The sequence below is a fragment of the Oryx dammah genome, unplaced genomic scaffold (genome assembly GCF_014754425.2).
Source record: "Oryx dammah isolate SB20612 unplaced genomic scaffold, SCBI_Odam_1.1 HiC_scaffold_16, whole genome shotgun sequence".
NCBI classification, from domain to species: domain Eukaryota; kingdom Metazoa; phylum Chordata; class Mammalia; order Artiodactyla; family Bovidae; genus Oryx; species Oryx dammah.
In genome coordinates this window covers 23,540,435-23,567,936 of record NW_024070200.1, presented here as the reverse complement: position 1 = coordinate 23,567,936, position 27,502 = coordinate 23,540,435, and the positions used below count along the sequence as shown (strand labels likewise).

Here is a 27,502-nt window from a genome sequence, read left to right as displayed (position 1 = left end):
TGACCTAGTGGGATTTATCTCAGAATGCAAGGTCAGTTCAACAAACAAAAATCAATCAATGCAATACACCATATTAGTAAAAGGATCAAAACCCATATGACAGTCTCAACAGACATGGAAAAAGCACTTGACAATAGCCAACATTCTTTAATGATAAAGACACTCAAAGTTAGGAATAAAAAGTATATATATATATCCTCAGGGCTTTCCTGGTGTTTCAGTGGTAAATAATCTGCCTGCCAATGCAGGTGACACGGGTTCAATCCTTGGTCTGGGAAGATCCCACACGCCATGGAGCAATTGAGCCCATGTGCCACAATTATTGAGCCTGGGCACCGCAACGACTGAGACCACGCACGGCAACTACCAAAGCCTGAGAGTCCTACAGTCCATGCTGGGCAGTGAAAAGCCACTGCAACGAGCAGCTCATGCACTGCAATGAAGAGGAGCCCCTGGGCTCACTGCCACGAGAGAAAAGCCTGCACCACAACGAAGACCCAACACAGGCAAAGATTAAAAAAACTGAATTATATATAATAAAAGTAATATCCTCAATCTGATAAAGGGTATCTATGAAAATCCCATATCTAACTTCATAATGACTGGTAAAAGACCTAAAGTTTTACCCCTAAAAACATAAGACAAGGATGTCTGCTTTTACCACTTTTATTCAACACTGTACTGCAAGTTTTGCCAAAGAAATTAGACATTAAATAAAAATCACATATATACTGTAAAGTGAGAAGCATTACATCTCTATTCACAAAAGACATAAATATATATTTAAAAAATCAAACTGAAAAACTGTTTTTGCTAAATATTGAAACCTGTTCTCCATCTAGTTCTGCACTTCCAAAATAGAAGTTTCTCAATTCATATCCCTAAAACAAAGGGTTTCTTTTGAACACTGAAAATAATTAAACATACACACCTTTTAAAGTACTAGGAAGGGAAAGTAAATACTATTACACTAGGAAAAGAAGGCATACTTTAAAACAGAGGGTGAAAACAATAACAAAATAAAACAGGATAAAAACAGAATGAGTCAGAATGTGAAAAGTTAATTTTTTTTTAAAGGCTTAAAATGTATTTTAATAAGTTCATGTTGCATTATTTCATTTCTCAGAAAAACTTCAAAGGTATTAGGGACAAATCAAACATGGTACACCAATAAAAAATGCACAGCATAACTACCTAAGATAGGCAAATCTAAGAGCTACCGTCTGACATTCAGCATACAGCAACCCTGTTCTCAAGATTGTACTAGGCCTATCAAGAAAAGCTGTGAATGGCAACATCACAGACACAAAAGGGCCATTTTTGGGTTGTCCTTACCCAAGAAAAAGATGGAGGCAAGTTTAACACAAGATTTTTTAAAGATACACTAAATGAAAATCTCTAAGAGAAAATGTCTTCCTTGGGACATGAAAGGGTAATATATGGGACATAACAGAACCGTATGTATGTTGTCTGTGACCTCTGTGGACATGTGCCTGAATCCCACCTGGGAGTGATTGGAACAGTGGGGCCAAGGTCATTGGGGAATGTTTGGTTTTTGTGGTATATGTGGCAGGATCTCTGGGGTAAGACAGTGCACTAAGTCGTGTCCAACTCTTGTGACCCCATGGACTGTAGCCTGCCAGGCTCCTCTGTCTACAGGATTCTCCAGGCAAGAATACTGGGGTGGGTTGCCATTTCCTTCTCCATGAAAAGTTAATTTTAAACACTGTGTAGACCATGCTTCTCAAATTATACATAGGGACAATTGCTTTTTGTTTTGGGGGGGATTTTGTTTGTTTTTAAATTCCAATTCAAAACAGACTAATGCTTTACAATAAATTGCTAGAAAATACAGTGAAAAGCACCTATACTCTATTCAATGGTCTATACGCTATATTCAACAAGGCAAGTCCTCAATCCCACAATTGGATGTCATAGCATTATCACACTGAGATGAGCTTCTCAACACCTCAACTTCTGCACTTAACATGTTACAGACTTGCAAATAAATAGCTGAAAAACTAGCACCAGTCTGTAGGCTACATTTTGAGTAGCAATAGTACTGACTGGGAAGAATGATGCAAAGGTTTTGGTATACAGGGTGAGTATCCTTAATACTGGTACTTGAAAAGAGGAATCTGTTCCTGCAATGAATTTGGGAACCTTGCCATTAAATTTTCATTTCTAGGGTGAGGCCTGATATCTTTATTTTTTAAAAGCTTGAAAGACCACTGCCCTCAACATTCCTGCATTTATACCTGTGCTCTTCTTTTACATCTACTAAAATTTCAATCCTCTTTCAAGGTACACTTCAAATGATCCAGCTTCATGAAGCTTTCTTCAACGCATCTTGTTTATATATGATCCCTCTGAGACTACAAGATCCATCCTCCCTATGCAGGGGGCCGAGGTTCAATCCCTGGTCAGGCAACGACATAAGACCCAATGCAGCCAAATAAATACTATATAATATATATGATCCTTTTGCCTTTTATACTCATGTTTCATATTTGACATGATTCTATTATACCATCAAGTCTCTTATTCTTTTGCAGTTGCCCCAAACCTAGCAAAGCACTATATATCAGCTATTAAATGGTTGCTCAGAACTATTATTTTCAGATTTTTAAAGAAATGGAGGCAGAAATTAATAATTATTTTTCTTCAAGACAATTTACAAGAAATGACATGATTATAAGCAGCAGCTTATGGTAACAACCAACTTGCCTTCAAAAAGTCCTAAGGACAACTGATGGAAAAGAAAAGATGACTGGGTACTCTGAAGCTACTGATTTTAAAAAATTCAAACACTGACAAATTTTTGGTAACACAAATACACCTTTTACTAGCTATGGCACTTCAGTTTGGGGTGGTGAAGCATAGAATAATGCTGCTAAGTGATGCAACTTAAAGATCTGTGTTATTCAAAATAAAACATGAACAATGAATTTCACTTCCTTTCATTTATTCAATTCTTTGTTTTACCAAAATATAATTTTTAAATAAGTTCCTCTCTAATTTACCCATTTTAATAAGTTAGAAACTGAAAATACAGAATCAAGACAATCATCAAGTATATTCAGAGGTTCTGCTGACTTTAAATAGATCATTAGTATCTGTCAACTTTAGCACCTTTAAGTTTCCAACTAAAATTCAAATGTTTTAAATTTTTCCATAAACTCTGTGCCTCAAATGCATTTTTTTCATATAATACATGAAACTATGTTAATTTTATAGACAGCCAAAGCATCTATAAATTGTTAAGCAAATAATATAGCTGAGATCAGAACCCAGATATTCTGACTGTACACACTATATACCCATTACTAGTTTTTTAATACTCAAATTTCCTTTGAGATCAATTACTATCTGCCACACTGGTCTGTTGGAGGAATTAAGTCAGGTAACACACGTGAAATGTTTGGTCCAGCACCTGTCACATGTAAGTGTTCAAAAATATTAACTCTTATTTCTATACATGATAGATGCTTCTATAAACAATTCCATTCTTGAAAAATTTCCAAAAGATAGAGAAGAGATAGACCCGCATCTGAAATGTACTTTGTGTTCAAAGGTCAAACTATTTTTTAAGTAATTTTAGAAAGCTAACGATGTCTGAGAATGCTAATGTTCATCTAAAGGAACATACCTAAATTCTAAAATCAATCCCCAAATAATATTTAGACTAGTTCAATTTTTTCATTATTCTAAACAACACTGCAGTGTTTAGACACACTCATCCACTTAGTTCCTCAGGTGAAAAAATACTAAGAAATGCAAGTATTGGTTTCAAAGCATATACACGTGTACATTTAAAATTCTCACATTTAATGAAGCCCTCTAATTTACACTTGGCCAGCAATGTATGAGAAAATCTCCTTCCATTATGTCTTGACAATGCCCTTTACAATTTTCTCCCAATTTCATACATTTTTAACAGTTCATAAATTAAGGAAATTAACTCCTTTAAACATGTTGCAAATGTTTCTTAGCTGTTTGTCTTTTAATTCTGTTAATGACAGATTTTACCATTAAAAATTTTAAGTGTTTTATAAAGGCAAATTTATCCAACATTTCTGTGGCAATTTCTAAATTTGAATTAAGTTTTAAGAGCTGTCTTCTCTATCCCAATATTGCAAATGTACGTATTTAATTTGCCTTCCTTTTTATACTGAAGAATCTAAGTAATGTAGAACATACTCTGCTAAAAGATATAAAGTAATGATCTATATATGCTTTTTATCCAAATGAACATTCTTTCTTCCTAATCTTTATCTAAACCACCATTTAATGAAGTGGTCACATGAGCTCCTTCTGCAGCAGAGAGAAGCCATCCCTTTTAACATTCTTTTTAAATACACCTATTCCTGACCATAAAAGATGTGCCAATTTCTCAGAGAAAAATATAAAATTTTCTTTTATGAACTTTAAGCAAAGCCTAATTAAATAAATGGAGACTCCTTGAGATAAGAAGAATATAGCTGACCCTTGAAAAAGATAGGTTTGAACAGTGCAAGTCCATTTACACATGAATTTTTTTCAAAAGTAAATACTACAGCACTACACAATCCATAGTTGAATCTGCAGACGTAGAACCAGGAATGTGGAAGACCAACTATAAGTCACATGTTGATCTTGAACTGCGCAGAGGGTTGGTGTCCTAAATCTCTATGCTGTCTTAGGGTCAACTGGAGATATACCACGGACATCCATCTCCTTTAAATCAAACATATGGATTCAAGGCCATCCAATTTTTAAAATCCTAACAATATTTACAAAATTTAATTGATTTTCAAATTCATATGGAGAAGCAAAACAACAAAACACTAAAAGATTTATATCAGTATACTGTGGCTGCTGTGACAAATTAAAAGCCAAAAACTCAGTATTCTGTTTCATCCTCTCCTCCATGTCTCTCTACAAGTGAGTTTATTCTGTTAGGTATGTTGCGGGGGTGGTGGTATATACTTCAAACATGACATGTTGTTGTGCTCACTGATTCATGAGTTTTTTGAAAATCACATGTTATATAAGAATCATGAGTTCTTTCAATAATGGTGAAGATAATATGATAACATCTGCCATAATGCCATAAGCATTCTTCATTTAACATCCTATTTTTTTGCTTTCATTTTTCTGTTTCACACGGGACAAATTTTAGATTTTGAGCCAATTTTTTGCACAGGTAATTAAGATAAACTAAGGGGGGTTCTTTTGATACTGACTTTAACGGTTTTTTCTATTCCTCATTGAAAGGAAGTTGTTCAAAGAAGAGCAGCTTTGCTCTCCTCGTACCTAATATATTCATTCATGAATTATGTAATATTTACTGAGCACCTAATTCATGCTGGGCACTATGCTGAAGTTAGGGATACAAAGCTTAAGAGACACACTTCTACTCTCAGGAAGGTTGTAAGATATAGGCATGCAAATAAGTAATTACATTGTAGTAAAATAACCAAATTACTAGAAGTAAATAGGAAAAGTCCCTATACCTACCAGATGACAGAGAAGGCTTCAGCAAAGCTCTACACATTTCCCGCTATTCTTAAGGAAGAGGTTTTAAGGCTTAAGGCTTTCAGGTGTAAGCATAATTCTTATCCCCTGCTTTTCTTTGAATACAGTTGCCATTCTTATACTGTTTAGGTGCCTTCTTGATAGCATCTGGTCTACTTTTTCATTGCAACAGTGGGCATCCCAGAAATCTTATTACCACTCATATTCACGGAGTACTACTTTCACATACAGCATACCTAATTCAAATTTGGTTTGTAAGTAAGAGTGATATTTTCTAAAAATGGATTAATGCACGCATCCAAACCATATTAGGTTTTCAACTTAGAGTTCATACAAAGTCTACTTCCTTTCTAGAGTAACTGTCCCTCCAGACTGTAGTTTTGAAATCCAATAGGTGGGATTATTATTTTGTTGCTGATGCTTCTTTCTTCCTTCCTTTCTCCTTTCTTCCTCCCTCTTATTCTTTCTTAGTAAGAAGGTTAAAAGAAATGGGCTATTGATTATGGTACAGTAAATACCATTACCAAAAGCATAGGCATCACAGTGATTTCTTATTCAATATAAATGAAATGTAAAATACCAGAGAGGAGTAACAAGAAGTTGAAGAAGAAACTGAGACTAAGATAAAATTTTCTTTTTCTACCACATTGTCAAAGTTTTATGTCTTAGTGAAAGATGGTGATGTCACTTATACGAATAGAAAAAAAAACTGTAGACATGTATTTGTAGACATTTGATCTTGTCTGTTAGAATAGATCTAACAAACATACTGATTGGCTATTTTTCTATTTTCTCCAAAATCTATTTCTACTACATGACCTTTCTAAAAGAGACATTAGATAATATATGAACATACACATATACACAAATTGTGATTGAACTCAGAATAAAAAGTTTTAACTAAAAAAAAAAGTATGCTTTCTTTTCTAAGACACTGTAAACTTGTAACTCAACATGTTTCTCTTTTCACTTTGGCTGCCAGGAAATCTAAGAATCAAGTTCAATGCCTTATAGCTATAACCAGCTCATCTCTGGAACCTGATAATGTTACCTTTAAGTAATGGCTATTCAGCTGTTTATCACTAATTGTTCTAGTCTACATTTTATTCAGTCCTATAAGCCATGCAAAATTCTTTGGATGGAATAAAATCCTTAATAAGAGAAGTGTTAATGCAAAAATACAAAAAAAAAATGGTATATTATGGAACAGTTTGGTTTACTAAGCAAATTAATCAGTAACACTGTTTATGTAAATAATCTGCTCAGTATATCACTTCTTCATAAATACACAAAGATAAAACGTTTCCAGTAAGAGTCAAACTAAAGAATATAAAGAGTTTATACAAATTAAAGAATAAAAAGTCTAATGACATGTATATAGGATTGCTTACTAACTTTGCAGATCAAATCCTAAAAACATATTCAAATATCAACTTATTTTTATAGGCAGTTTACAGTTCACAGTGACTCCTATACATTTTCAGATTTCCAGGCATATCTGTTCCAAGTTAATCTACACCGCTTTCAAGTTATTTACTTAATGAACATAAGCAATACTTGTTTCTGTCTTTATATATTACTTTTTATATCTAATGAACACTAGTTTCTCATTTTCCTGATTTAAGATATTTTAATCCAACTTTCTTTTTGAAAACATTGATATATTCAGATTAGAGAACAATTAAATATTTTTCACAGATATAATCAACAGTCAACTGATCACAAATTTCTTCTCTAAATATAAAAATGTTAACAAGTAGGGGCCAAGTTACATGGCTAGGAATCCAATTTTTAGTCTCATTCATTTAGGAGAACTTATCATCGCCATCTGATGTCCAATGCTTTGAAAATTGTTTATGTTTCAGGGGTTTTTGTTCTCTGGTTTGTATGTTTCAAGCAGGTACAGACATCAGATAGGGAAAGTCATTCCTGACAGATGGCAAACAAATGACGTATACCTTTGACAGCTCCAGTTTACTGATTTAAGAGTTTACAGGCCATGGTGAGAGGAAAGGGAATCTAGGCAGAGCCAGTGGAAACTGAGAAAATGAGCAGACAGTCCAAGGAAATCAAGGTAATCAGAGTCCACATGACAAAGTACCAAAGATGAAAGAGCCATACCTAGGAAGACCCTAGGAGACTGGAGAAGGTCTCCTTTCAGTCTGAGCATAAACACGTGCAAGGAAACTTGCCAAGACAGGAAAAAGAACTATGTGAGGGAATATGAGAGAACAGTGCCAGAGGCTCACATAAACTGGGGAACAATGCCTGTTGCCAAGAGCTGGGCTATGAAAAAATCCCTCATACCTGTGGGGCACTGAATGGAATATTCAGGAAGGTATTGTCTCATAATACATAATTACCCTTAGATGGATCCATTCAACAAACTCTAAAGGCAAGACTTGAAATAATCAAACTGTTTTCAAGTAATTTAACAGCATCTCAGTAAAAAGCTCAAAAATTTACAGAAATATAAAAATACCCTGAGGCTAAGGTAAAATTCACAATGAGACATCCAAAGATAACTCAGCATTTAAAGAAGCAGGAAAAACCCAGGATGAGAAGAATACCAACTGACAGAAACTGACCCAGAATAGATAGAGATGTTAGAATGAGCAGAAAATATTACAGAGGGTATTTTACTTGTATTCTATATGTTCAAGAAGCTAAGAAAATATAGAGATAATATAATTTTATATGTACATACAGACACACATACACAAAGAACTAGATAAAAACTACAATATCTGAGATGAAAAATAAACCAGTGGGATGGCAGACTAATATAGCAAAAGAAAAGACTCGTGAATTTGAAGAGTAGCTATAGGAACTACTCAAGATAAAACACAGAAAAAATAATCTAAAAAAATCGAAACAATATCAGTTCTTTTTCAAATGATATAAGATCTTCCAATATAATACTTCCTAATAGATGAGCCTGATATTAATACCTTTTTATATGCCAGTAAGTAAAACAAAAAAATAAAAGAAGTGAGGGGAGAAATAACTGGGAAAAAATGGCCCCAAAGTTTACCAACTTTATGAAAATGGTAAACCTACAAATCTAAGTATCTCAATGATTCTATAGCAAGAAATACTGAGGAAACTACACCACTGCACATCATAATCAAATTGTTCAAAACAAGTGATGAAGAGAATTAACACATTATTGAGCATTGGTCAGAGATGTATTAATGCCACAGGCGTTAGTTTCAGCAAAAATTCCATGCTCAATAATGTGTTAAAAGTAGCCAGAAAAAAAGAGAAAAAAGAACATATATACAGAATGAGATAAGGGGAAAGCAGACTTCTTATCAGAAACAATGCAAGCAAAAAGACAGTGGAGCAAAATCTTTATTTAAAGGACTAATGAGAAAAGCCATCAACCTAGAATTCTAACTGCAGCAAAACATCTTTCAAATAAGAAAGCAAAATATAGATTTTGACATTAAAAAAGTAAAGAATCCATCACCAGCAGAGCATCATTACACAAGAAATCTTAAAGGAAATCCAACAAAAACAAAATGATGCTGGATGGATAGAAATATCTCTGCAAAGGAATGAAGAGCACTGAAAATGGCACTACATGGGTAAATATATCTTTTTCTTCATTATGTAGAAGTCCTTAAAAGATAACTGCTTGTTTAGACAAAATGTGTAAGTAAATGTATGATCAAAAAAGTATAAAGTCTGGGAAGACAAATGAAAGTAAACTTTTATAAAGTTCTTATACAAGAAGTGATACAGTATATTACTTAAATAGTAAATAGCCTCTGGCAAGTTGAAAATATTTATTATAAATCTTAAATCAACCAGTAAAATATAAAAAGATTACAGCTAATTAAGACAAAAAAAGAAAAATGTAAAAAAATCATACATTTATTCAACTAATACAAAAAAAGGGCAAAAAAAGAGAACTATGAAAAGATAGATGGTGGCTTTCTGGTGGCTCAGACGGTAAAGCGTCTGGCTACAACGTGGGAGACCCGGGTTCAATCCCTGGGTCGGGAAGATTCCCTGGAGAAGGAAACGACAACCCACTCCAGTACTTTTGCCTAGAAAATCCCATGGACAGAGGAGCTTGGTGCCGGCTACTGTCCATGGGGTCACAAAGAGTCGGGCACGACTGAGCAACTTCACTTTCACTTTTCATGAAAAGCCAAATAGAAAAAAGCAAGATAACAGACACAAATTTAAATCAAACTCAAACAAATCAATAATGACTTTAATTGTACATCATCCAGTTCTAAATTGATAAGTTATTGGTCTGAATCTGAACAGAACAATTAAGAGTAAGAAGACTAAATCACTAATCAAAAATATCCCAACAAAGAAACATCCAGAACCAGATGGCTTCAATGGTGAATTCTATCGAACACTATCATTTGCTACAGCATAGGCATTATGCTAAGTGAAATGACAGAGAAAGAAATACTGTATGATCTCATTTACATGTGAAATCTAAAAAACCAAACTCAAACAAACAGATCAGAATGGTGGTTGAGGCAGTGAGTATGAGGGGAAAATGGGTGAAGAGGGTGAAAAGGTATAAATTTTTAGTTATAAATAAGTTCTGGGAATGTAAGGTACAGCAGAGTGACAAAGAAAAAAAGAAAAAAAAAGTTATCCAAATATCTTAACTACAAGGCCAATATTACATTATATTAAAAATTAAGATTCAAACATATATGCTGGCTTCAAAAAAGTCTTTATATAAATGTAACAAAACAGATTAAAACCAGAAAAATATATATCCTAGTAATGCTAGTCAATGAAAGCAGAAGTCTGTATCACTATTAAAGTCAATTCCAGAGCAAAGGTTATTACCACAGATAAAGATCATTTCATAAGGCAAAAGAAGTCAGTTTATAAAGAGGAGATAATAATCCCAAATGTTTAGAAACCTAGTAACAGAGCTTCAAAATACATTAAGCAAAATCTGATAGAACTCAAAAAGAAATAGACAAATCCCCAATTACAGTCAGGAATTTCATATCCCCATGTTCAATAATTCATAAAACAAGGAGAAAGAAATTCAGCAAGGATATAGGAGACTTGAACAATACTATCAAACAACTTGTCCTGACACTTTTCAAACACTCAACCAACAACAGGAGAATATATACTGTTTTCAAGTAAATATGAAACATTCATCAAGTTAAAACATATTCTGGGCTATCAAATTTCAATAAATTCTGAGGAATTCAAGTCACAAAACATAGTTTTCTGACAATAATGAAATTATAGCAGAAATCAATAACAGAAAGATATCAGGATACTCCGTCAATATTTGAAGCTAAAGAACACACAGGTTAATAACCCATAGATCAAAGAAGAAACCAAAAGAGAAATTAGAATGCATTTTGGACCTAGATGAAAATGAAAATATAAAATACCATAATTTGTAGGACACTGTTTAGAGAAAATTTCTAACAACATATGCATACATTATAAAGAAAAAAAGTCTCAGAAAAATAACCTGTTTACACTTAAAGAAACTAGAAAAAGAGCAAATTAAACTAAAACTAAGCAGGAAAAAGAAATAATAAAGACCAACGCAGAAATCTATTAAATAGAGAAAAATCAATGAAGTAACAAACTGGTTCTTTTAGAAGATCAATAAAAGTGATAAGCATCCAGCCAGACTGATTAGGAAAAAAAAGATAAATTATCAATATTAGGAATGAGGTATGACATCATCACAGATTCTATAGGTATCAAAGAACAATAGGAAGCATTATGAACAACTGTATGCCTACAAATCTGACAACTTAATATGAAATAAGTAAATTCATTGAAAGACACAAACTTGTTTCAAGAAGAAACATATAACCCAAACAGCCCTCTACCTATTAAAGTAGTTAAAAACCTTCCCTCCAAGAAAACTGCGTTATCTAGATGGCTTCGTTGGTGAAGTCTACCAAATGTTCACGGGGGGAAAAAAAAAGATACAAATTTTCTATGAACAATTTCCAGAAAACTAAAGAGAAAGGAATGTTTCTCAATTAATACTATAAGGCTAACGTTATGTTAAAAAAAAAAAGGCAAAAACACTACAAGAAAAGTAATATCCCCCATAAACATAACTACAAAATTACAAACATTCTAGCATATAAAATCCAACGTTATATGAAAATGACAAGATGTCACAATTAACTTAGGCTTACAGAGGACTGCAGAGTTGACCCAACATTTGAAAATGCATACTGGAATTTATCATATTAACAGAATGAGGGACTTCCTTGGTGGTTCATGGGTTACTTAAGACTTTGCCACCCAGTGCAGAAGGTGTGTGGGCTCAATCCCTAGCCCAGGAGTTAAGACCCCACATGCCTCAAGGCCAAAAAAAATAGAACATAAACAACAGAAGCAATAATGTAACAAATTCAATAGAGACTTTAAAAAAAGTTAACAACAACAAAATATTTAAAAAACAAAATGAAAAAAAATTTAAAAACCTGTTAACCTCAACAGAAACAGAAAAAAGCATTTGACATATCTAGTATCCATTCTTGATGAAAACTCTCAGCAAACTGAAAGAGTAAGACTTTCTCAACATGACAAAGAACATTTATTCAAAAGCCTACAATGAACATGATATCATATGGTTGGTTTAAAAACAGATCACCTTACCCTTCAGATCAATAAAAAGACAAGGATATCTACTCTCACCACTTCTATTCTACACTGTACTAGAAATTCCAGTAAGTGCAATAAAACAAGAAAAAGATACAAAGGCATAAAAAGACTTAAAGACTATTAATAAGTTCATGTATGTAAAAGATTCAATGAAATCTGTAAAATACTAATAGAACAAGTGAATTTAGCACAGTTTCAGCATATAAGCTCAATATATAAAAATCAACTGTATTTTACTAACAATCAGAAATAGTCATGAAGATACAATTTACAAGGATATAAAAAGTACAAAATATTTAGGGATAACTGACAAAAGATGCATTTAAGACCTGTAGATTAAAAAATACAAAACACTGCTAGGGAAATTAAAGGAGGTCTATATAAAATGAAAAAACATACCTTCTTCACGCATCAGAGAAATTATTACTGTCAATTTTTCCCAAACTGACCTACAGATTCATCACAATCTCATTCCCAGCAAAATTTTTTATTTATTCATTTATTTATTTATTTTAGAAATTGACAAGCTAATCTCATGGTAAGTTAAAACACAAGGCATAGCTCCCTTCTCCCCCAGCAAAAAAAAAAAAAAAACACACCTTTGAAAAAAGTTGGAGGGTCTACACCATCTAATTTCAAGATTTACTATCATGTTATAATAATAACAACAATAAAAAGCACTGTGGTATAGGCAGCAACACAGATAAACAGATCACCAGAACAAAACAGTCCCAAAATAGTTCTATACATATAGAGACAACCTAATTTTGGAAAAAGTACAAAGGCAATTCATCAGAGAAAGGAAAGTCTTTTTCAACAAATGGTGATAGAACACTTGGAGATCCATATGCAAAAAAAAAAAAAAAAAATCCTTCCATATCTCAATCTATATTCACAGCTAACTCAAGATGGATCACAGACATAGATCCTAAAATGATAAAACTCTAGAAGAAAGCATAGGAGAAAATTTTTATGATCTTGGACTTAGGCAAAGGTTTCAGATACAAACCATATAAGGAAAAGTTGATACATGAACTTAATCAAAATTAAGAATTCCTATTCCTTCAAATAAAATGTTAAGTGAATTAAAAGATAATATTTAAAAAAACACTCTGCAAATCATGTATTTGATAAAGTACTTATATACAGAATAAAAGGTTTCCCAAGTGGCGTCAGTGGTGGTAAAGAACCCGCCTGCCAATTCAGGAGACATAAAAAAAACGTAGGTTCGACTCCTGGGTGGGGAAGATCTCCTGGAGGAGGGCACAGGAACCCATTCCAGTATTCTTGCCTGGAGAATCCCATGGACAAAGGAGCCTGGCGGGGTACAGTCCATAGGATTGCAGAGAGTCAGATGTGACTGAAGTGACTTAGCACACATACAGAATATACTCAGAATCTTCAAAACTGAGTAAGAATGCAAACAGTTCAATTTAAAAACAGGTGAAATATTTGAACTTGATTTCATCAAAGAAGTCATATACAATGGCAAATAAGCACGTGAAAAGAAGTTCAGTGTTATCAGATATCAGGGAAACAGTAACTTGCCAAAGCCTGTGACTGTGTGGTTCACAATAAACTGTGGAAAATTCTGAAAGAGATGGGAATACCAGACCACCTGACCTGCCTCTTGAGAAACCTATATGCAGGCCAGGAAGCAACAGTTAGAACTGGACATGGAACAACAGACTGGTTCCAAATAGGAAAAGGAGTACATCAAGGCTATATATTGTCACCCTGCTTATTTAACTTCTATGCAGAGTACATCATGAGAAATGCTGGGCTGGAAGAAGCAGAAGCTGGAATCAAGATTGCCGGGAGAAATATCAATAACCTCAGATATGCAGATAACACCACTCTTATGGCAGAAAGTGAAGAGGAACTAAAAAGCCTCTTGATGAAAGTGAAAGAGGAGAGGGAAAAGTTGGCTTAAAGCTCAACAATTCAGAAAACTAACATCATGGCATCCTGTCCCATCACTTCATGGCAAATAGATGGGGAAACAGTAGGAACAGTGTCAAACTTTATTTGGAGGGGGCTCCGAAATCACTGCAGACGGTGACTGCAGCCATGAAATTAAAAGACTTGACCAACCTAGACAGCATATTAAAAAGCAGAGACATTACTTTGCCAACAAAGGTCCGTCTAGTCAAGGCTATGGTTTTTCCAATAGTCATGTATGGATGTGAGAGTTGGAAAGCTGAGTGCTGAAGAATTGATGCTTTTGAACTGTGGTTTGGAGAAGACTCTTGAGAGTCCCTTGGACTGCAAGGAGATCCAACCAGTCCATCCTAAAGGATATCAGTCCTGGGTGTTCTCTGGAAGGACTGATGTTGAAGCCAAAACTCCAATACTTTGGCCACCTGATGCAAAGAGCTGACCCATTTGAAAAGGCCCTGATGCTGGGAAAGATTGAGGGCAGGAGGAGAAAGGGACGACAGAGGATGAGATGGTTGGATGGAATCACCGACACAATGGGTTTGGGTAAACTCAGGGAGTTGGTGATGGACAGGGAAGCCTGGCATGCTGCGTGCAGTTCATGGGGTCGCAAAGAGTCGGACACAACTGAGCAACTGAACTGACAAGAAAAAGAAATATCATATCAAGTGGTGTTGGTGCATTTCTACAGGAACTATAACTCTCATATACTGCTTTTGAGACTGTAAATTGGTTAAAAAAAAAAAAACACAAAAAACCAAGAAACAGTACATTTGTTTTTAAAAAGAATACAACTGCCATAGGATTCATCCATTCCATTCCTAAGTACTGACTCCAAGAGAAAAGAAAGCATTATGTCTACACAATAGGTTTACCTCACAGCAATTTTACATGTAATAGTCCAAAAGTGAGAACCCACATGTTCATCAACATGTGACCAGGACAATCAAATGATAGCATATCCATACAATAAAAGCGGTAAGAGCAATGTATTATAGACATCATCACACAACAAACATAGAGGAATTGCAAAGTGTGCTGAGTAAAAGAAACCAATCCAAAAGAGTAAGCACTGTTAATTCCATGTATATGTAATGCATGGGCCTCCCAGGTGGCACAGTGCCAACGCAGGACATGTCAGAGGTGTGGATCCCTGGGTTGGGACGATGCCCTGGAGTAGGAAATGGCAACCCACTCCGTATTCTTGCCTGCAAAGTCCCATGGACACAGAAGCCTGGCAGGCTACGCTCCAAGGGGTCACAAAGAGTCAAACAGAACTGAGTGTGTGCGTGTGTGTGCACGTGTGCACACACACACACAAGTATGTATATAAAAGATACAAACTAATGTAGAGAACAGATCAATGGTTGCCCAGGGGTAGGATGGCAGGCAAGTAAGGGTGAGAGGAAGGGATTACAAAGGGGCAAAAGGAAACTCTGGGAGATTACAGATGTCATGTGTTTTCTTGATTATCTGACTATATTCCTAATCATGATGTCATGATGGCTTCACAAAGTGTATGTATGTCAAGAAGTATTCAATTATGCCCAGTGTTCACAGCAGCATTATTTACAATGCCACAATATGGAAGCAATCTAAGTGTCCATCAATGGATGAAGGAATAAAGAAGATGTGGTGTATAAATAACAGAATACTACTTAGCCATAAAAAGGAACAAAATTTTGCCATTTGAAGCAACATGGACGGACTTGGAGGGTATTACACTAAGTGAAATATGTCAGAGAAGGACAAATATTATGAGACATCACTTGTATGTGGCATCAAAAAAATAAAACAAACCAGCAAATGTAACAAAAAAAGCAGCAGACTCACAGAGAACAAAGTAGTAGTTACCAGTGGGCAGAGGGAAGGTGAGAGGGGCAAGACAGAGGTAGAAGATTGAGAGGTACAAACTACTGTGCATAAAATAAGCTCAAAGGACATATTGCATAACATGGGGAATATGGCCAATTTTATAACTACAAATGGAGTATAACCTTTAAAAACTGTGAATCACTATATTGTACACCTGTAACTTATACAATATTGTGTATCACCATACTTCAACTTTTTAAAAAGTATTCAATTATATGCTTTAAATTTGTGTGACATATCATTTATCAATTACACCTCAATAAAGTTACTAGAAAGAATGAGCCAAAATTGATTAGCTAGGTGAGCACTTACCTTTCTTTAAGCCAAGAAGACTGAACTGTTACCATACCATACAAGAAAATTAACATTTACTCAATATCCATTATATGCTAAGCATTATGCTAGCCACTTGTTAGATACTAAGTTATGCACTTAGTGTCATCTTAAGGCCTTTCCTTGGGGCGGAAAAAAGGGAGGGGATAGGGCAGAGCAAGATGATAATATGAAACTTTAGCAACTAGACAAGGTTTTATTTTTGGTCTGTAATAATTCTAACTTCCAGTTCCTAAAAATCAAATATACAACATTATCAATAAACACAGCAGATTTAAATCTAAATCCTCCAAGTTCTATGAATTCAGCTGGAATTGTCCTTCAGTGGGAATACAAGCCAGGACAAAGGTTTACATTAGATGCTTAAATTATGTTTTCATATACTGGTAAGCCTGAGAAGGCAACGGCACCCCACTCTAAGTACTCTTGCCTGGAAAATCCCATGGATGGAGAGGCCTGGTGGGCTACAGTCCATGGGGTCGCTAAAAGTCGGACACAACTGAGCGATTTCACTTTCACTTTTCACTTTCATGCATTGGAGAAGGAAATGGCAACCCACTCCAGTGTTCTTGCCTGGAGAATGCCAGGGACAGGGGAGCCTGGTGGGCTGCCGTCTATGCGGTCACAGAGTGAGACACGACTGAAGTGACTTAGCAGCTGCAGCAATATACTGGTAAGCACTGAATTCTAAAAATACCCTTAGTGAATGGCAGTTTAATTTAAAGGTTAAAAATACAGTTTAGCTGGGACCAAAAAAAATCAAAATCCTGTGTAACTGGGAATACCCTCTTCTGCAAACTAGTTTCCTTATAGTGGTTATGTATTAATAAAACCTGTAGTTAACTTGCAAAAAGGATCTGAAGTGGGTCTCCCATCTGCAAAATGGGAGACGCCTAAGACATCTTTGTCTTTGCAGTCCTACTCTCCCCTACTCATTTGCTTAGGAATTACACTAATTATATTTCAAAGTCACTGTGACCACTCAGAAATACAGAATATTTAATTCAATTAACTGTTAGAACCAAGTCTAGTACTTAGAGGTCCATGTTTTTTGTTCTACATTTGACAAGGTTTTCAGCACTATTGCCATTTGGAGCTAGAATACTGATGTGAGGGATTATCCTGAGCATTTCAAGATGTTCAGCTGACCTGCTGCCCACTAGATGCCAGAAGCACGTCTCCATAGTTGTGACAATCAACAGGGTCTCCAGACATTCTCATTGTCCTCAAGGGAGCAAAACAGTCCCTGTTGAGAGTTACTGTCCTAAAATGAGTGCAGTAATCTCTCTATATGGACCTCCTTCACTCACAGGGCAGGGAGTCTGAAAACAGAGTCCTCCATTTGAAAGTTCTTAAGAATATTTTAAATGATTATAGATAGTATATGCTCCTTTAAAAAAAAATAATAAAATTACTAAAAAGCAAAGGTTTTTTTTAACAAACACACACTGTTTTGTTTTCAAACTGAGAAAGCTAGGCCCTACAAAATACCTGATACCTATGACCTCTTCATTCAGACCATGTCTCCAGGGTGGGGAAAAAAAAAAACTTCTAAGGCCGAAGAAGTATAAACAAACCATTCCTTAACTAACGAACTGTGGCAATTAATTTAGAAAATGTCAATACTCTATTGGAATTCAATTTTAGAGCTCTGCCATTACCCAACCTACATCTTGTCCTAAGTAGGTTATCAAATATCACTGTCCTCAATTTCAAACTGCCATTATCTGTGGTAAATCTCCTACACATTAACTTTCCCTGTCACAGTCTCCTAACCAAATTTTTTCTTCAATGGCTTAACTCTCAAGTGAAATGAAAATAAAAAGATCACAATGTCAACTGTGTCTAGAAAATTTGTATTTTCTTGAAAAAAATCTCTCTTTACATTGCTAAACTGGACTTAATCGCTTTCTATTACACAATAAATATAATTTACTTGGGACACAGATTTGCTGCCATAAATGCAGAAAGAGCAAAAAACAAACTGGAGACATGAAATCCGGGTTCCGGCTCTGCCTCCTAGTACTTGGATGACCAGGTAACAGTCCCAAACTTCAGCTCTCTTAGTTGTAAAAAATGGAGAATAATAATTTTACTAACTCTAAAGTTATTGTGTGGATTAGTTACCACTTATGTGAAATAACTGTACACAGTAAAGTGTCATACAAAGGTTGAGTACTGGTAGTATCCTGTTGGTGTGAGTAAACCACATAGGAGAGAAACATGCACCTCAAATAGAGAGACTTAATTCACTGAATAAACGTCATTTTCCAAAAGGAACATTCTTTACGAAGAGAGCCTGAGATGATAAACCTCGGACTAGGATTCAGGCATCTGAGTGCTAAACTCAGTTCTGCCATTAACTCTCTGTATCAACAAAGGCAAACTTTCCTTTTCGCCTCAAATTTCGTATAAAAAGATCCAAGTTCTGGACCAGTTGTTCCATAAGTATTGTTACAGTCTATTGGCCCACGAAATTACCAAGTGGGCCAAAATGAGTGGGTTAAACTCATTTAACCCTATATCCACAATTCAAGAGTGGTTCAGTTGGACGCAAAACAGAAGGTTAACAGACGGTAAGAAAATTTTATTTTAAAATAGAATGTTGTATGATTCTCCAAAAGGAAGCGATAAACTACCTTGTTTCCTACAATTAATCATAGCTCTCCCTCTAAATGATAGTAATTATGAGCAAGGTGCATTAACAAGGGCGGGGCTCTTTCCCACAAGCTTTTAGGGAACCACCCACTTCCCAAAGAGGTGTAACTGCTTCCTCCTTGCCCTCCTTAGCCAAGAAACTTGAAAGATTAGGGTTTATATTGTCTGAGTTTTTTTTCTTTTCACTTGGGTGGGGATGGCGGTAGTCATCTGACAAACATATCCTATAAACACCAGTATCTGCAACAACAAGTCTCCAGAAAGTCTAAAAATAATCTAAGTTGTTGAGTAGTGTTTTTAAAACAGTTCGGGCTATTAACTCAAATCGAGGTAACCCTGTGTGTGATTAGCGTTTGCCAACTACCAAGTGTTCCTTTCCCCAAATTATCCGCCCTCCCGCGTCTCTGTAGAGGCGATGCCTCGCCCTCCACTAGCGCCTCGCGCCAGGGCCGGAGGGAGAGTCCCCAGGGGCTCCCAGGAGAGGGAAGGCCGAGCAACCCAGGCCTCCAGACGCCGTCACCCCTCGCCCCTCACCAATGACGATGCGCAGGTGCTTGAGGCGGGTCAGCGCGTCCTTCTTGGTGTCCAGCACCTTCTGGGTAGACTTCTTCACGTCCCCGTGCGGCTTCTTGGAGAACATCCTGCCGCCGCCACGGCCGACTCCGGCCCCCTCCCGGCCAGGTCAAGGCGGCGGAAAGTGGAGGGAGTGGGCGGGGAGGAGACTAGTGCGAGCGGCTCATTCACTCCCCAGCCTTGCGGGCCCCGGCGCGGTCGACTCCTCCCAGACCAAGGCCAGGGCCGCCACCTCCACCCGACTCGCGCGGCGTCTGCAAGGCACCTTTCGCCTTTAGCTCCAATATGGCGGCTCCCCTCTTCCAGTTCTGCACGGAGGGACGGAGACCCGGGCGGGTCGCCCGCCGCCGCCGCCGCTCGCCGCCACAGGCCAGGGCCAGGCACCCAGGACCCGTAGCCGCGGAGGTGCGGCTGTCGGCGGCAGCGGCAACACTCCTCTCTCCCTGAGGCCCCCTTAAGGTTAAATCTTCTTTAGCAGCCGCCAAGGAGACGGAGTGTGGTGATGGGGTTTCACGACTTTGCCGTCGGTGGCGAATGGTCCCCGTGGCAACCGCCTTCTGACGTCAAGTCTTGACGTCACGCCAGCGTGAGATCACCCGTGGCGTTATCTTCCTTTAGTTTCCTGTGTAAGTAGCCAGAGGAGTAGCCTGGGGAATTCAGGGAAGGAAAATCTTGTGTGCGCCTTTGAAAGCCCCCCAAATAGTCTGTTTTTAAAGGTCCTCCGCCTGTCCCTTCTATTTATTATGTAACTTAAGAACATAGCTCCAGAACATCAGAGTAGATGTGCAGTGCATTTTAGACGCCATTTCTGAAGGCTTTGTTTTTAACACCCCTTCATTTCCTTAATTTGAATTTTGTATAAAGAATTTTTGTTTATATTGCAAACTGCTGGTTAATAATTTACTGTAGTTTCGAGATTTGTGGTATTATAGTACATCCTCTTGGTTAAAATTGTCTTACACAAATGAGTTCTCCCAAAAGCTTGTTGTAGTAGAAAGAAAAATTACAGGGAAAAGAAATCTGGAGAACTGTAAAGGTTAATTTTCTTCATCTGTAAAGAGTTCACAAATCCAGGAGAAAATTGCTAAAGCACAAGTAGAAAAGTTAGTAGAAAACATAAAACAAGTATTACAGAAGTGTGTACTCAACTAAAACATGTGAAAAATGTTCACAACTCGCGGGTAATTTTTAAAACTCAGATTAAAACAACATATATTTAAACAATTTAAACAGCTTTTATTGGAGTGTACTTGATACACAGTAAACTGCACATTTCCAAAATGTGCAATTTGTAAGTTGGATATTTGCATATGACCATGAAAACTTAAGCAGTCAAAATAGTGAACATACTCATCAGCTCCCAAATGGTCCTCTTGCCCTTTTCTAATCCCTCCCTCCCACTGCCCCCAGCCTGGTCTTTGGGCAAACACTGATTTGCTCTCTGTCACCTGGAATTTGCATTTTCTAGAGTTTCATGAAAGTGTATGCTTATAGTATACTCTTGTCTGATTTCTTACAGTCAATATAGCTTATTTTTAAATAATGTAACATTTTATCGGTCAAACTAGGAGTTTGTTTTAACTTCATCATCTTACAGCAGGTGAAGGCAGCAGCAGACAATCCTGTTGCTTACTAGAAAAAAGCAGTAATGACTACAGAAGTTGACATTGTGTATCAAGACATTTAAAAATGTGTATATATACTTTGATTCATTAGTTTCACTTTTAGGACCCTATTCTAAACTATCAGAAATGGGAAAATATTTATAAAAATATTAAAGCATGATTTATAACACTGAAAGATTGGAAATGATTAATGTCCATCAGGAGATAAAACATCCAGTAGGTAGAATGTCAGGGAACCATGAAAATTATTAATATGAAGACTTTTTAATGACATACAGAAATACTCAAGATACTATTAAACAAAAAAGCAACACAATGGCTAAAAATATTATCAAAACTATGAAAGAAACTATGCATGTGAAATGTAGTTAGAAAAAAATTCAAAAACCTCCAAAATTGTGATTATAGCTGCAAAGTAAAATCACAGGTGAACTTAATTATTTTCTTTACATTTTTGCTTAGCTTTTTTTAAACTAAAAGTCATATATTGCTTTCACAACTTAAAAAACAAGTCTATTTAAAGAAAATTAAGAAAACCTAATGTACCTATTTTAAACTCACAAAACAAATTAAGATGTATGTGTAGGAAGAGAAACCCCTTGAAAATAAAGCCTTTTTTGAAAAATTTATGATATGTCCTACTGTGGTACAGAACAAATATTTGTTGATATTTAAATTATGTTTACATTAAAATGGTTTCTTATGCTAGTACAAGAGTCATCCAACCCCATGATTCTGGCTATCATTTATTTGGTGATTTTGGACACCTATGTCCCTATTAGTAACACAAGTCTCCTTTCTGAGCTTACACAAGCTACTCAGATTCAGTATATACAAAACAACACTCATCATCTTTGTCCTCTCCACTCCCAAACCTGATCTTCCTCCTTCGTTAAATATCTCCACTGGTACTACCACTATTAGCTCAGATTTTCAATCCAGTTGTTTCATCTTAAGGCTTCTTCTCTGTCATCCAGTCAGTTACCGACACCTGATGATTCTACTTCTAAGTATTTCTTGATTTAGTCCTTTTCTCTCCATTATCACCATCTTTGTTCCGGCTCAGGGCTTCACCATTTCTAGCCATGTATGCTAGAAATGGCAGTGGTTTCCACCCTGTCCCCACATCTTAGTAAGATTTGAGTATCCATTCCTTTTTAAGTAAATTTTAAGAGTGAAAAAGAGATGCCCAATGGTCTTGCAGTCAGTACTTGAATATCTGTGTAAATGAGGAAAAAATGTGGCATTAATAAATTCAAGACATTTCTTTTTCTTTTTTTGGTATACATATTTGCTTAAGGATATATTTTATAGTTAGGAAATGCACAGCACTTTGGATCAAAGAACAAAACCCGTATTGAGGAAAGGCTATCACATGTCCAGATTTTATACGTTGCTCCCACTTCATAGTGATTATAACCCATCTCTAAGTTTGTTAAGATGATGCAGGAAAAGCTGACCTAGACTCTTGCTTTTTCTAAACTTGAAGTGGAATTAAAAAAAAGAAGTAATTAGCCACATTGATTATCCACATTGGTGGATATAAGCTGGCTTGCCTACCATCTGGTAATCACACCCAGATTTTTCTCTGAAAAGCCACCCCTCTCTTGGTCTCATTTGATATGCTGCTGCACTGCCCCCTTTAGACTTTGGTATTCTAGCACTCGGCAAAGAAAGAGTGTTAGGGATGGGCGCGTGACCGATTCGGTCTAATAAAACTCTAGCCTACAACTACTGCAAAAGAGAATTTCGTTTTTCCAAGATGAAGGCCTGGAACTGCTAGGAATCAACAGGTGAAAAGAATCTGCTGAGGATAAGGCCAATACTCTTGAGCACAGAGGGGATAGTTAAGTAGAGAGTAAGTCTTGAATTGCTTGAGCATTTGGATCCAACTTGCCTGAAGTACCATGGTCTTTTCTATTTCCCAGGTCAACAAAGTCCTTATTTTGCTTTAGCCAATTTCACTTGGGTTTCAATCACTTGATAGGAAAAGTTCCTGACTTAGACATTTTAAAGATACTCTGCTAGGCTGAATAGGGAGTAGAAATTTTAAAAGAAAAAAAAAAATGCTTGAAAACAAGACTACAACCCTCCTCCGAAGTCCTCCAGCAGCTTTTTCTTTACCATGACACTCACCTTAGTCTATGTTGTAGTCTTCTATGCTTCATCTCCGTTATATTAAGCTGTAATCTGTCTTTAAGGCAGGTTTTTAAAATTTTTCCTATGTTGCATAATTCCAGGCTCCAAGAGTTGCTTTCTCTCCCTCTTTTACTCTCTTTGTCTTCTCTGTTTCTCTCTCTGCTCTCTTCAGCGTTACCAGGCATGAGGTAGGCACCCAATACATATTTATGGAAAGAATGAGTAAACACTAGGCACTCAGTAAATGCTTACTTATTATGCAAAGATAATAGTTGCAGTTTCTGCTGAGGATGGTGGAAAGAGGACTAAGAAAGGAGAAACAATGCTCAGTAGGGGCAGACAAGTCAATCTTTTATTATTTTTCAGGTTTTGATTCACAGGGAAATGTGTTCTATAGGTGTTCTAAATGTGTTTCCTTAGGGTTTGAGGTGGAATTTTTCCCCACATCTTTTATGTTGATCTATTTCAACTATGAAGGTTAAATAGCTATTAAAGCTTTAAAAGATGAGAAAATTGTACATGGTTGAGACAAGAATAAAGATGCAAGGAATAGGGGAAAAGAAAAGTAGTCTTTATTAAATGATTCCATGATTTATCTATGAAAATGAACGTAAGTTGTGGTCCCCAGAGACTCAAGCAGAAAGATAAACTAGGAGGCTACATTTTGGGCAATTCATTCTGTCTCAAATGTATTACTAAAAATATTTCACATACTATTTCTGTGTTTGTTTCATATGTATTTTTTCTATTTGCTATATCATATCCCAGTTTTTTTTTGTCTTGCTGCAAACAGAAAGGCTTCTAAGCAGAGCTATATGCTTTCTGTGAAATTAATTGTGATTTCCTTTCCTATTATTGTGGTTTTTTAAATCCTCTTTCCCTATTTGTACCTCATATAAACATGGCTTTGCAAAGAAAAACATTTTCCTCTGCAAAGAAAAATTCAGGATGTCCTATTACATTGATGGAGTCACCAAAAGAATCTGCAATAGCTGAAAAAAATCCGTAAAAATTCTGAACAGTATAAATTGAAATTGTGCTTGTAAAATTTCTGCTATAAAATAAGAGTGAGTCTACTTGTTTGCAAAACTGTTTTCCTGACCCATATCAATAGCCCTGTCTAAAATACAATGAAATACTTGCTTAGCATAGAAAAATTTTTAAATTCAGCTAAGAGAGCTGTAAGACCCACCTCAACATGTTAAAAAAAAAAAAAAACCCACCCCATGTGTTGCTTAATAGTAGTTTATTTCAATGACAATATATCCTTTTTTTAACTTTACAAAAATTATTCATTTCCCACATGCATAGCTTGTATCATGAAAGTTACAGAGCTTGTTTTGAGGAAACATTATGATTTAGTGGAAAGATAAATGAATTATTCAAGGGATTTGGGTTCTAGTTCCTCTCAGCATGTTTTCTCATTAGGAAAGTCAAGATAAGGCGTGCTCTCAGTGATTTGTGAAATTCAGGAAATAATAGTGTTTTCAGTCATAATCTTTAGAGTTAGGTAGATCTGAGCTGGACCTTTCCTTTCAGGATTTACTTTATCAGGGATCTCTGGCATATAGTTTAATCTCTCTCAGCCTCATTTTCTTCATACATAAACCATATCAGTAATTGTGATAATTAGGTAAGAATTGGTATTGAAAGTTACTTCTACAATAGCTGACATATAATGTTACTTCCCTTTCCTTTCCTTGATAGACTTTTAGTGGAGCAACTTGTATAATTGTTTAAAAATTTGCTTCCCTGCTATCCTGTATCCCATCTTCTTGCAAAATGCCTGGTACAAAATGCTCTCAATAAATATCTGTTGAATGGAAGAATGGGTGTCAGTCCCCTTCCCTTTCTCTTGCAGGGCACTCAGTAAATGATTTATGAATGAATGAAATAATTTTAGAAAACAAAAAATGTAACGTTAATAATAATTATATGGCTAGCACACCTGACGAAAAAGGAAATACCTTTAACACCATAGCAAAACAAGCTGGCACAAATGTAATTTTTTTTTTAATTTTTATTTTTTTTTTTTTACAAATGTAATTTAGAGAGCACGCCCAGTCCACTGCCTGATTTTCTCTTTAAAGGCTGTCCCCACTGGAGACACATTTATTTTGAAAAGACAAACCTAGAAAATTATCTTTATAATACTGCTTGTGAAAACTAGACTTGAAACTTAAGTTTAAAATCATGAGCATCCCAAGAAAAATATGTCATCATCAAACTCCCACATGTGAACATTACGTTACTATTTTTATAAAGTCAGGTTTATTCAAATTGAAGAGACCTTTAAAAACTTTTTAATGGGCCTTATTTCTGTAAATCAGTTTTAGGTTCACAGATGCTCCTTGCCCCAACATGTGCACAGCCTCCCTCATTTAGCAATATCCCCCATGAAAATGGTACATGTGTTACAACTAGCGAGCCTACACTGACATATCCCTGTCACCTAAAGACCATAGCTTACATTAGGGTTTACTTTTGGTGATACACATTTTATGGACTGGGACAAATGTATAATGACATTTTTCTACTATTATAATATCAAATGGAGTATTTTCACTGCCATAAAAATCCTTTGTGCTTCTATTCATCCCTCTCTCTAACCCCCGGCGACCAGTGATCTTTTTATTGAACAGACTCATTTTTTAGAACAATTTAAAAATGTACAGGAAAATTGGGCCAATAGTATAAAGACTTCTTGTGTGCTCAACCGCTTGTATGGTATATTTATTACAATTAATAAACCAATAAGAGATTTCCCTGGGATCCAGTGGTTAAGAATGCACTTTCTAGTGCAGGGGATGGTTCAATCTCTGATCAGGGAACTAAGACTCCACATGCCTGGTGGCAACTAAGCCCTTGGGCTGCAATGAAGACCCAGTGCAGCCAAAAAAGAAAAATGATATGTTATTGTTATTAATGACATTCCACAGTTTCATTTTTTATCTGATGTCCTTTTTCCATTCTATGATCTTATCCAGGATACCTTATTACATTTAGTTATTATTTCTCCTTAGGCGCCCCTTGGCTGTGATAGTTTCTCATATTTTCCTTGGTTTTGATGACATTAAGAGTTTTGAAGCATACTGGTCAGGTTTATTGAAGGGTGCCCCTCTACTGAATTTTGTCAGTTGGTTCTCTCATGATTAGACTAAAGTTGTGGGTTTGAGGGAGGAAGATCGCAGAGGTCAGCCATTCTCATCACATCATATCAATGGTAAATACTATCAACCTGACCTCCACTGTTGAAGTTGGACCTCGGTCACCTGACTGAAGTACTGGCAGGTTTCTCTAATGTAAGTGTTTGTTTTGTTTTGATTTGTTCTTGGCTTTTCCCTACCATCCTCTTCGGAGGAAAATCATTATGTGAGTCATTATTAGTTGATTGCATTTTATTATAAAAGCTGTACATTTTCTTCTATTACTTTAGACATGGTGTCTCTTTTAGTTTCATTACTTGTGAATGAGAAGGTTGCAACTGTGTGGCATTAATAAAAGGAGGAACAGAATGCTTACCAGCTGAATCCTAATGAGACATGAACGGCAAGGAACTGAAGTTAACAGAAAATTAAAAACCAAAAGAAGTAATCAGCAGGGAGACTAATAGTTTTCAAAGCTCTGTGTCTCAGGATCAAAATTATTGAGGGCCTCCAAAGGGCTTCTCAGGTGGCTCAGGTGGTAAAGAATCTGCCTGCAACGTGGAAGGCCTGGATTCGATCCCTGGGTCATGACAATCCCCTGGAGAGGGGAATGGCAACCCACTCCAGTATTCTTGCCTGGAGAATTCCATGGACAGAGGAGCCTGGTGGGCTATGGTACATGGGGTCATAAAGAGTCAGACATGACTGAACAACTAACACACACAAAGAGCTTTTGCTAATCTATAACATTATTAAAATTAAAGCTGAGGAAACTACAAAATTCAGATAAAAGAAATTATATATGTAGAAATTATATGTATATATATGTGTATATATATATGTGTTTGAGGTGAGGTGAGGTGAAGTCGCTCAGTCGTGTCCGACTCTTTGTGACCCCGTGGACTGTAATCTACTAGGCTTCTCCGTCCATGGGATTCTCCAGGCAAGAATACTGGAGTGGATTGCCATTTCCTTCTCCAGGGGATCTTCCTGACCCAGGGATCGAACCCGGGTCTCCTGCATTGGAGGCAGACGCTTTAACCTCTGAGCCACCAGGGA

At 36.2% G+C, this 27,502-nt stretch overlaps 1 protein-coding gene and 1 non-coding gene across 11 annotated transcripts in view; both read right to left on the bottom strand.

Annotated features, from left to right (window-relative positions):
* RALGAPA1 (Ral GTPase activating protein catalytic subunit alpha 1) overlaps nt 1-20,038 on the bottom strand; it is a 200,201-nt gene extending 180,163 nt beyond the window's left edge. For all 10 annotated transcript variants that reach the window (XR_005723808.1, XR_005723807.1, XM_040256748.1 and 7 more), the window contains exon 1: nt 19,495-20,038. Coding sequence is in view for 8 of the 10 variants with exons in the window: in XM_040256748.1 (XP_040112682.1) it covers nt 19,495-19,600 (106 nt within the window). In the remaining 2 variants the exon portion in view is untranslated. The remainder of the gene's footprint in view (nt 1-19,494) is intronic.
* Nucleotides 20,039-27,429: 7,391 nt separating this feature from the next.
* TRNAW-CCA lies at nt 27,430-27,502 on the bottom strand. Its single transcript has one exon. It is a non-coding gene; the product is annotated as a tRNA-Trp (tRNA).